At 35.6% G+C, this 12,576-nt stretch overlaps 1 protein-coding gene across 1 annotated transcript in view; it reads left to right on the forward strand.

Moving 5' to 3' along the window:
- The window catches only part of LARS2 (leucyl-tRNA synthetase 2, mitochondrial), an 83,035-nt gene that overhangs the window by 23,220 nt on the left and 47,239 nt on the right, over positions 1–12,576 (forward strand). The window contains exons 6-7 of the mRNA XM_014889646.2: positions 788–877; positions 4,922–5,065. Coding sequence (XP_014745132.1) covers positions 788–877; positions 4,922–5,065 — 234 coding nt within the window. The remainder of the gene's footprint in view (positions 1–787; positions 878–4,921; positions 5,066–12,576) is intronic.

Raw genomic sequence — 12,576 nt, forward strand, 5'->3', positions numbered from 1 at the left:
ATTATATTGTTGCTTGCTGTTTCCTTAACTCCCATTCCTCCTTCTTATGTTGTCTTTTATTTTTATCTGTCTTTATTTCCTGCATTACCATCCTCCTCATTTGTGATTTTTATATATAATTTTTTCCGTACTTTAACCTAGAGCTCCCTTGCCTTTTGGAACAGTTGCTTATTTGACCTTTGAATGTGAGATCTCCTTCCCAAGTCTTTCCTATTGAAATTCAGATCTTACCTTGTATTCCATCCTGTGTGCCTTCCATGGTCTGTCTGCCAGCAGCCTGGGTTCCTCAGCACTGTTCCACTGTCCTCCTGCACCCACAGTTTCAGCAGTAGCCTCCTCACTCTGCCTGCTTCACTCAGCCCGTTCCCTGCTGAGCATCGACAGCCTCGGCTCCTGCTTCTCATTGCTGAGCAACAGTGGAAAAGGCAGCCTGGCTAGGAGGGTTCTTTGAGAGAAGTCTACTTTTTTCCGTAGTTTTGCTGTTTCCTTGCAGCTGTGATCATTTCCATTCATCTTCTGTTCTTACATCTATCAGCTTTTATCTTACACAGTTTTATATCCCATGTTAACAGGGAAGCTTTTCCCTCTGCATTAGACCCACACAAAGCCCATGTTCTCTGGTTTTGTGTAGAGGTGAATATCACTCATTGTAAGTATTATATATGAATACGTGCATAAATGTTTGTGGAATATATTATACACTCCTGGATTAATTGTTTAAGTTAAAACAGTGTAGGAAAATACTAAGAATCGTTTCAGAAATTTTTATTCTATTTCGTTTCTACAGGAGGTAACCACTTGCTTACCAGAGTACTACAAATGGACACAGTATCTCTTTCTTAAGCTTCTTGAAGCTGGGTTAGTGTATCAAAAAGAGGTGAGTACAAACGTTGACGTTCAATATTTTGCTGCTACACTAATTTAGATCACTCAGGTCAGTGGCACATTTCTGGATTGTCCATTCACGATCATAAAGTGATTGTGCTCTGTTAGTTTTAAATCACTATAAAATAGAATTAATTCTATATATAACAGAATTTTCTATGTAATGGTTTATAACTAACTAACTAACATGAATGACCATTGTAGCAAGTCAAGTCAGAAGTGTTTATTGTCAGAGATTTGCAATGAAGTGCAGGACCAGAATATAGCTTTTAATTTTTTTATTTCCTGACTTTAATATTGAATTTTCTAGATTTTATCGTCCCTCTTAGAAATATATGACATGATGGTCATTTGAAGTCTCTTTGCAGTGAGATTATTTACGTGTATAACATTACTGTAATGAAATTGTCTCAGAATTTCTGGGTTTGGATAGGATAATTGGAGATTAGGTACATAACCATCGTTTTCCTGAACCCTATTTGTGATCTCCAAAATATTAAAGAAGCATTAAGTTTCATGAGACTTTCACAGCTGTTCATCAGTTACCACTACATTAAGAAATTATAATATTTTGTAAATAACATGTACCTGACTATTTGAAAAGCGAAGCTTTCAGTTATTTATTAAATACAAGATGAAACAAAGATGTTAAATGAACAATCCAGCGAGGTCTCTGTATAGCCAAGGCACAGCAGTTCCAAAATACCTGAACAGCTTTAACAAAGTGGCAATTTAGTGAATATTTCTAATTTAAAATGGAAACTAAAATTTGTTAAATATGCTTTGATACTTCATTTGTATTCTGTAGAAACCAGGAAACCCCTTAGGATATAATTAAGGAGGTACTCCAGTTATTCTCTGAATCTGGAAAAAGAGATTGATGGTGAAAGGTAGCATTTAGGATGGCAGGGTGTTACTGAGCTATTTCTCCTATTTGCATTTGTATTCAGAGATCTTAAATGACAAGGAGCAAAACCCCTCAATGTTTGATGTATACTAGCATGCTGGATTGGGATTTGGGGTTTTTTTTCTTCTGTAATTATTTTTTTCATGTAATAAAAAATTTTAACCCTCTAGCTTTGTTATAACAAACCTATTTTTATCTGTGAGTTTGTTTGACAAGTGAACCCAGGTGAATCTGAAAAGTACAAGCTTGCTGCTTCATTCAAAGCAGGGATGATATACAAAATAATTTTTTGCATTCAGACTCCAAGTACTGTGGGATCCTGGTGGAGTTTGGATACCAGTCATTGAATCTACTTCCAACTTCCATCTGCTTTCAAGTCAAGGATCAGTTTGAGGACTTAAATCAGCATCTGTCAACCTGTAGGGGATGTAATCTCTGGTGGATATGAACCAGTTTCTTTTTGGCAGGAAACAGATGGCAGAGAGAACCCATAACCCTGGGTCTTTTTGAACAGTCATATATACTTAAAGCATGTATTTGTCTCATGTTGTCAGTGTATCTGCAATATGTATTAAGCACAGCTTGAAGTCTCCTGTATTAGTTTCATTTTGGGTACAAGAGATAATTCATAGCCTTACTGTGACAATAAGAATAAGGCAAGTAGGGTGTTATTTAATGCTCTATTCCAAGAGTGTTTGTGTGTCTGACCAGAAATTACCCTGGCAGGGAGACACAGGCTCAGTATGTCCAGGAGTTGCAATTATGGAGGATTAACAATGTTTGAGTGCTGCAGTATCCATAGAGGGCACCTTTATTCATTGTAGCAAAACCCTCCCTTTTTCCTGCAGTACTCATCTAGTCAATATACTGTAGAGGTTATTGACCTGGCCAGATGTAATGTCTCACTGAAGTTAATACCTGCGCTGACTCTGTTACTTTGATCAGATACCTGGAATCCATAGTGGATCCAGAAAGAACAAGCCTGGAGATAGATACTTACACTTCAGAGACCTGAAGTTAGGCAAGATGAATCCTGTTTTAAAAGCATATTGTCTAAATTGGCATCATGAGGAGAGCGAGATAATTGGTGTGCTCTGAACACTTCTGCACTGAGCTTTCTTTGTGTAGATGACTTTCAGCAGCTTCCTGGGGTCATAGTTTCAGAGGCTGTCATTGTCAAGAAGTTGCCTTTGTGAGGTACAAGCAGGAACTAAAGATTTCATTTATTAGCCAGGTTCTAGATATTTGTCAAAAGTCTGTGTGAAATGGAAGGAATGTAACTTAAAAAATTCAAAGACAAGACCTTTCAGTTAACGATTTCTTAAATGCACATTTGCTTTATGCTTTGCAGGATTTATTTAGATACAGCCTCATGAGTTGTAACAGGTAGATTTGTTATGCTAAATAATTATGTAATCATTTCAGTTGCCTTCTAAAATTTTCACAATAAATTTGAAATACCATCAAAATAGAAATGGTATTTTTTTCTCAACTTTGAGTCACAGCCAGTTTAAAACAAGCTTATGCTAATACCACTTTATGCAACTAACATTTTATTACTTCTCAATATTGTCTGATTTATCTCTCTTTAACTTTGTGTGGCGTTTTTTCAGAACTTTATAAATTAAAAGATCATTACTTTAGAGCCACATTCATAATGTGTGTTATTATTACTGAAGAGGCTGTATTTTCTGGAATTTTGGAAAATAGGTTTATAATAGTGGAATATATTGATTTCTTTTAATTTCCCAATGAATTTTCATAAGCCTTTTATAAAATCTGGTGTGGTATTATTGGTTGGTAACAGATAAAAGGTAGGCAAAAAGTTAAAAGTTTAAATACAAGTCTGAATTCACAAAAGCTTCATTTGAAGGCAAGTTTCAATTTATCATTTAGTAACTTTTATTCATTTAATGATAATAGATGTTTTATAAATCAGTGTAGTCAGACTTTTTTCTCACACAGTTGTGAGCAGTATTTCTAAGCAAGAGGATCTCTGCTTCTTTCTTTTAGCTCTCCTCATTATAAGATTTGTAAAGTGGTTGTGTTATTTACTATTTGTAAGAATATGTAGCATATTTAAAAGTAAACAATATTAGTTGTTTGGAAACTGGTCAGAAGGTGATCAATGATAGATAAAATATAAAGTACAATATAATTGCAGTTACTAATTTTTTATTGAGATTCAAGTCCTCCCCATACCCAAAGAAGTAATTTGAATTTTTTTTAATGTTTAATGTATTAGATCTCTATGGAACTGTAGCTACTGTTTTTCAGTCAGACTGATTTAGCTTAAATACTGAATAATATTCAATATAATAGATTACTCTAATGCTTTGATTTTTTTTTCTTTCTCTTCATTTTTTCAAGTCAATGTATAGCATTTAAGGCCACTTTCTTTTGTGATCTTAGATCCTTTTTGATAAATGATCAGTTAAATTGTTCAACACTGGGAGAGGGTGAGTTTAATTTTTGCTCCTTTCCCAGTATGTTTTGTCTAGTATTTCAGTTAACTTAAGTGCTCGAAATACAAAGAGTGGAGTTGAACACCAACATTTATTTCACTTTACAGATTTTCACTTAATGCATTTATATTGGTAAGGAAAGAGGATTCCAAAAGTGATTCACGTAGTTGACAGCAGTTAGTTACATACAGATAATATCAACTCTTTCACTTAAAATATAGTTGACCACTGTAATACTTCTTGGTGATTTTGTCTTCTTGAGTTGGACATCCTTGTTTACTCATCCGCCTTAGTTTGACTCAACACTTTTGGATTAGTAATGAACTTTTAAGCATCAGACTATGTTATTTGCAGTATAGTCAATTAGAAATCTTACTTATATATTACAGCCAAGCAGTCAAGTGTCAGCCTATCTTGCTAGCATGATCAGTCTAGACAAACCTTGCCAACTGCATTTTTCGGTCTTTTGAGTTCTGAGAAGATGAATGTTCAAAACTTTTCCAGCTGAGTTGATGTTGATTCAAATGGATGTTTCAAAAATATAGAAAACTCAGGTAAACTTTCAAGGTATGCTTCTGGATAATTAGTTTGCAATCTGTAAAGTAAAACTCTGTTTATTAACTAGCTGCTGAAAGTATTTTTTCTTCCTGCAACTTTTTTTTAGGCCTTGGTTAACTGGGATCCAGTGGATCAGACTGTTCTAGCTAATGAACAGGTGGATGACAATGGTTGCTCGTGGCGTTCAGGAGCAAAAGTGGAGCAGAAATACCTCAAACAGTGGTTTATCAAGACAACTGCTTATGCAAAGGTATGAGAATACAGTTTTTGGAAATTATGGTAGCACTTTAAAGAGGAGACTTTTTGTCCAGAAATATTAGCTGAATGTGGTCCTTTATAGATACATGTTTGAATAATATATAATTGCATAATAATATGTGTGATCTATCCCTGTGTATGTGTGTATATTAAAATTATTGCCCCTGAAATCCTTCTTTTCACCTCTTTAAGAATTGTAGGGGATTAAGTTTTGAAGAAATCAAAAGGCATAAATTAGATGTGAATGAATGAATTCTGCATTTGCATATTAGCATCCTGTATTCACTGTCAAGTGCTTTTCTGCATATTTTGAGTGTAGAGCTGTGCAAAACTTGTTTGCCAGATCAACCTATTGGATTTGTGGGCATTTTATTCCCTCTGGGTGTTCTGGTGTATTGAGACTTCAAGTACAGATTGAGAAGGTTGCTCCCAGGAAAATACTAAAAATTCGTTTTTGATCCTTTTCCCAAGTCTCAGATTCAAGAAACCAAATTTCCACTATCATCCAGCGAGAAGAAGTCTGTGTCTCTCTCTCTAGGTCTATTCATAACAAAGAGAAAAGCTTTAGATATCTTGCCTGATGCTTTGATTCTTCATACACAGAGATGTACTTGAGATACATGTTTTTTGATTGTGCTGCCTGTTCTGGCAGTAAGGGGAGAACATTTGCAATAGCTGAAGGAAAAAGGAATGTGTCTGCACCATCACAAAATAAACACAATATTCTGAGCTTTTTTTTTCCCCCCAGTTCCTGTGTCACCAGATTTCCTTATGACCTTTGTGATATTTTAGAGTCTGCCCCAACTCACTGTTTCCCTCAGTTAGAGGCTGGAGTTCCATTAGAGTTTTGTCTACAGTCTCTATACAGGTTATGGGAAGCAATGGTTGGTATTTCTGGTCTGTATCCATGCTGGTACCCAGTATCCCTTTAAAAGGGGTGAATCAGCCATAAATTTTTGGTCATTGAGACCAAAAGACATGCCTGAGGAGCTTTTCAGTAACCCTGAAAACACCCTTGGTTTATGGGATTATTACTTCTTGTTCATTATCCACCCTCCACTAGGAAGGATTTTTCTTTTGTATTTAGTCTCTTACCTGAGAAATGCTGTTATAGGAAAAGCACAATCTCTTGGGCAGATCACGTCTCCATCATGTCATTCCCCAGTAAGCAGGCTTAACTTCTGATAAGAAAACACTTTTGCCTCCACAACACCCCCTCATCTTCCCCCCAAAGATATCATCTCAGGACACTGCCATATTCCCTACCTACATGAAGGGTAAATGTGCAAGTGACCTTTTGTTCTTGAACATCTTAGTGACATGAATAAGAGCTGCTTTTGCTTTTCACTTCGGGAAGAACACTTGTATCAACTCCTACTAAACCTTAAAGCATTGTTGCAAAGCACAGTTGAGTACTCTACAGATTTCTGTCAAGGTTTCCCAAAATTCTGTTCTGTTTGTGATTGATATTCTGTAGGCTCTGTGCTACCTGATACAACCAGATCGATGAATGATGCTCAAGTGCTTTGGCAAGCATTACCTTCATGTTCTCCCACTTCTTGTACAGTGACAGATGCTACCAAGAATCAGCAGGTGGTTTGGATTTTCCTTTTTACTCACCCTCCACTCACTCCTGTTTTTGTTGCTGTGGTTCTTTTTAAACAGTCTCACTCTGCTTCATTTTGGCAAGGCTTTTAAACATTTGGTTGTAGAGGGGAAAAATAACTCCCTATCCTTCCCCCAAACCTTGAAATAAGAATAGCAGATTACCAGGCTCTCTGCTGTATGAATTCCAGTATCTGATAGTAGATGTATTTCATGCTTGAAAGATTAAGACAAATAAAGTTGCTTTTTTTGGTATTTTTTTTCTTTCAAGTTCCCAGAGACTAGATAACATAGCATGTTGTGGTTTACTTTCTGACGAAGTCTATTTTGACCATACAACTCTGAATGGCCCATGGACTGCAAGCCTCAATTGAAGACAGTCCACTGGAGGGAAACTGGATCTGAGCTAGTAGTAGCCAAGTATTTCAGTCTCTTAGAAACTCTGTGCACACACTGACATAATATGGAAGCTTCACATGAGCGTTTTGACAGGAGCCAAGTTACAGATTTGAAATGCCACAACTTTGGCTTCTCTTTCTGAATAATTTGTCTAATTATCCTCAGAACATCCTTGCACACTTTCTTCATTCTTCATGGTAGTCATGTCAGTATTTCTCCAGGAGTGGTAAGAGCCGAGAATCCTTCCTGTTTCTTTTGTCTCCTTTTTATTTGGATTCAGGCTGTTTACAGTTGTTCTGAATCCATATTGTCCCGTGTTGTTGAACACCCTGTTTACAGCAGTCAGTCTTCCTAGCCTATACTTCAAACCTTCTTCCCCACCTCTTTTCAAGAGCTTTTGCCAGGAGAATGGGCTCCAGAGGGAGCCCATTTATTGAGAGGGCGACCTTCATTTACCTATATCATTTATAGAGCCTTTTCTCTTGGAGTGGAGGGTCCAGATTTCATGGAGCTTGTCCTAATAGGTGTGGAGGTTAAAGACATCTCTTTAACTTTAAGAAGCTAAAAATCTTTAATTGCTAGTATGATTTCAGGATGATAACATTGGTGGTGATGATACCTTCACTTCTGCAGGGGGGATTATTTCATTTCTCCGGATTTGGAACACACTTCTTTCCATAAAGAGATTTTCCTGACTTACATAATGGACCAGGACCACTACCAGTACAGCTTTGTTTTCCTGAAATTCTTTGCAGTTTAGAGACTTCAGATATTTGTGCCTCTAATGATAAATTAGTACAGCAATTCGGTTCTTTATGGATCTCACTTCCCTTTTTTGTCAGTTGTTTGATAATTCGTATGCCAGACTCCTGTAAAAGGGAAATCTGAGGGGACATTGTAAAAGTCTGTAATGGGCCTGAGGGTTTCAAATCCATGGTCAACTTGTTTTGCATTAGACACTAACAGAAATAGAAACTTGCCCATTCAGATCTTGTCTGGTCTTGAGTCCTTTATTCCCCATTTCTGAGTCAATTGCCTGTTGAACATCTTTTGTTCAATTCTGGTTTTTTTTAATGTGTCCGGAAGGTTAAGACAAGATGGTGTCAGGTGTAGCGTGATCAAAATCATTGGGACTGAAGATCTATGTTTTCTGTCAGTATAGAGCAGCATTTAGGTCTTTGAGCTGTACTGCCAGAATTTGTATCAGAACACATATGGCCCTTTATTTCCTCACAGTTTCGACAAGTTCAGAGACACAGAGAAGATTTAATCCTTCCTTGTGCAAGATGTTTTTCCTAGGTTTGGAAAAAGGTAGAGAGCTAAGTGGGTCAAACTTCCAGTGAGCTGTATGACTAGATTTCTGCTATCCACTCCCTATTTTGAAATTTAAAAATTGGAAGGTACTAATAGACTATCTGAGAGTAACTTAATCCTTGCCCCTTTTGGGGAAGACTTGTATTTTTTTCCAACTTCGGCCACTTTCAGACTTAGAGGATTAGGATTCTGTGAATGTCTCACTCATCTTTGTACAGTCAGGCCTTTATCTGGTTTTGGTGTATCATGGGGAAAGCCATTTGATTCTGGTCACCTTTTTCTTGTGCCTTCAATGGTGACTAATATTTCTTCTGAAAACTTTAGAGAAATTCAAGATCAAATATCAGCAGTACCACCTTCCCTGCCCTTTTTCTGAAAAATAGCTCTCTGCAAATCTGTTTCCTATTCCTTCCCCAAAGTTATATCTGAGTTTTCTATAAATTGGCATAGTAAGAAAGTATTTTGAAAAACAAAAGCTTTATTTCTGTTAACTCACTCCATTCCTGTGTGGCTTAGAGGAAAATATGTCTTTCTGTAATCTTGTTTCATATAAAAAGTTCCATTTAAAATACGTTTAATTCATCTTCTGTCCCTTAATTCTTCATGCAAATTACCAGCTAGCAATAATGGCTCAATGTATATATATATATAGAGAGAGATACTACTATTTTCTACTTGTAGCATCCACAAATTATTTTGTTGTAACTTTTTAGCCTATTTATAGTGTATACTGTATGCTGATTATAGTCATCTGTGTTCCTCTCTTTTGCCCATTTTTCATTCTATGTTTTCCCTTGTATCTCACAACCTTAATGAAAATAAAAACCAATCAGAGTAATGTAATCACTTCATCTGCAGTGCCTACATTACTGGTCAGATAGCAGCCAGGAGTTCCATGTTTAGTAGTGGTCTGTGAAGCTGGATGTTACAGGAGTCAGTGCTTCATTCCTGCATACGCTGTTTTTCAGATTTCTGTTGTGTCCAGAGGAATCATCTCCTGTGGATTTGCTTTGATTTTTTTATTGTTACTTCACCAGCTCATATTCCTTTCTTGCAATGAAAATTGCAAACAAAGCAGTGTTGGCCCACATGGCAATTTACTATTGGTAATGAGTTTTGTTCAAAGAGCAAAAACATTGACCGTGCTTTTAATGCTTGGCAGAAACATTTTGCTTATGTAAAGTAATAAAGCAGTCGTGACCCATTTTTTAAACTGTAAAGTACATATGAAATGGTCTAGCAGCTTCTGTGGATTTTTTAGAGAACATTTTAATTGGCATTTTTCTTTTGACTCATTTCTTTGATAAAAGTATAATGCCTTAACTGATGGCATTATTATTCAAATTGTTGTCTGTGCATTTAAGATGTTTAAGCTAAAACATTTAGTTGCTATGGTTACCCTGCTGAATTGCTAGCCAGATTCATTGGGAAAATCTATCTGTAAATGTTAGTATTTTCTCTGTAGACTTGTAAATCGCTTTTATGGAGGTTATTATGCATGGTCAACTGAGTCCTCGAAACAGAATTGGCCAGGTTAGTCTTCTAATAGACCCTGTTCTTCCTAAATTAATTTTATGCAATTCTTTTTCATATTTTACTTTTAAAAAAATCATTAAAATAGCTGGAAAATAATCTTTTTTGAATAAAATAAAATAGAAGCAACTTTAAAACTGTAAGTTGTGCCTTAAATCATCTCCCTTTTTTGCACAGCAGTAGGAACGGTCTGTTTAATTCAAATACTGGGGAACGTAACCAACAAAATTTTACTGTTGTAATTTACAATTGTAGCACCCTTTCTTAGTTAAGTTTTTTTGTAAAGACATTTAGAGATAAACCCTTCTCATTTTCTGTAGGTTACAGGAACACAGATGTTGGGCATGGTGCTGACTCTGTGGAGGCAAAACAGCAAATAAACTACAATTCATTTTCATGCAGCTTTTCTCTGGCTTTGTACTGCATCTGACAGCTCTTTTGTCTCGTCTGAATAGATTTGGAATTATTTCATGTAATTGTGTTTTGCTTGATTTTTTAATTTTGATTTTTAATTTATTTCTGAGCTCTTAAGCACAATGGTAATGAAATGTCATGAAACTGAAGTACTTTAGGACGTTAAGACTCTTGGCAGCATTTTGTATTTCATAGCAGGAGGTAATGCCTCATCACTGAGGAAAACTGAAATGCTAGCTCTTTTTCATTCTTTATGTGTGATTTTTTTTTTATTCCTACACTTGGAGTCTAGCTCATAGTTGTCTTCTCCCAGGCCTGATAAACCTCCCTTTGAAACTCTTCTTCTTGAGCCAAGCTGAAAGCTGTCTCCTGGACAGGGACCAAGAGCAGTGCTCCCTCAGCTTGCCTAGCACTTCATTAATAAGAAATGGCTCCTGTTTTGTCAGTTTGGCAAAACGGAAAATTGTTTGTGGATATCCAGACCAGGCTGGTCTTTTCACCTGTGTTTAAACACAGCATCTCATTTGATGGTACAGTAATGTAAATTTAACTTCCTCTTGGTATCAGGTTAATCCAAACATTGAATACTCAATACTATTAAAAATGGTAACAAATGTTTTGAAGAGCTTTTGTATTTATGGAATCGGTTATTCATTACAAAGATATACTTCAGAAAGGGAGTATCTTCTCTTTGGAAATTTAAGCAAGGAACAGCTCTGAAGAGCAGATCTGGAGAATAATTCTTGATTCACATTTTGCTTTTAAGGAATCATTTATTTGCTTCAGTTCTGTGTAGTCACACCAGAGGTGTTCGTTGACCATAAATTATGGGTAAGGAAGTGGGAAAACTGCTGACAGTTCAGACATTTATGAGAAAGAATTTAAAGTATACATGGTATCTGTGTTATTGCTCCTCTTTAATGTATGTTTTCAGTATTCTTCACACATGGGAAATAAAAGTTAAGAGTGACCTACAATAGTACAGACAGAAACTACTGAAAGAGAAAAAGAAATAGTAGAACAAGGAGATATTAAATGCCAGCAGAAGCTGTACCATATAACACAGATGGAACAGTGCAATAGAGTGCAAAATAAAATAGTGGGCAGCCTAGCTTTTATTTCTTGTACTTTAATGTATGTTAATATATTAAGTTCTACTAAATTATATAATGTAATCTTTAGTTTATATTTGGTTGCTCTTTTGGGAGTTTGATCGAATAAAGTAAAGAATTTCATTTTAATCTAAACAGAGCTTGGATATTTATTTGACTCTTCCTCAGAAGCAAAGCTTTTAAATTTTATTGTAATTTAGTAGAATGAAAATTAATTTTGTTAATTAATTTAATTCTTCTGAAATGCAACATTTTGCTGATTTTTTTATTCTGATCCTGTTGTTACTTTGCAGATCTGTCAAACTTTGTTGAAGTGTCTTCATTTAAAAAAGAGTATACATTTGACTATATAGCTTATATTTGGATTTTTCAGTTTATTTCATTTACTATCATAGAGCAGTTAATTACTCTCACTAAGTGTGAAATTATTAGTAGGTATTGATCTACTAAAAATTTTAGTTCATGAAGTCTCTGAATTTTTAGGGGCAGCTGAATCCTTCTTTGAACCACAAGCAGGAGGACTTTTGGGGTTGAGATGGTCTTGGGAAATTGTAAAGACCTTACGTTCTTGGATTTTCTGGATTTTTTTTGCCTGAAAATTGCTTAACTGAAGTTCTGTTTTTGTCATAATCCTCAGCAGACTAAACAGCTAGACTAAACACAATACAATGTGTTACTTCTAGTTTCAGGCTTGGTCATCATTGTCTTTGATGAATTTTCAGCAAACTCATCTTGATTTAGTTAATCTCTGATCATCTGAGGTAGTTGACTTTTATCTTCTGGCTGTGCCAGAATTTTCTGCATACTCTGAAAGAGTAAAGAAATGTTGGTTTATCCTCAATCTCCAACTTCTTCAGGTAGAAGAGCCTTTAAATCATTATTATCCCTGAACACAACTTTGATTTCTTTAGCTTTTCTTGAGTCTATCTTTAGATCTGAAACACTGCCAAAATGTATTTATGTTATTCCTTGACTTGTGTTTAATTAAGATGGGAGTAATTTCTCCTGTAATTAAATGTTTGCATTTGCAGTTTTCTTGTCTCTTCCCGAGTAATAAAAAAATGAAAGCAGAAAGACTCTGCTACCTAAAGTTTCCAAATTTCTCACTATTAAGTTATCATCAGAA

The sequence above is a fragment of the Sturnus vulgaris genome, chromosome 1 (genome assembly GCF_052056855.1).
Source record: "Sturnus vulgaris isolate bStuVul1 chromosome 1, bStuVul1.hap1, whole genome shotgun sequence".
Lineage (NCBI taxonomy): Eukaryota > Metazoa > Chordata > Aves > Passeriformes > Sturnidae > Sturnus > Sturnus vulgaris.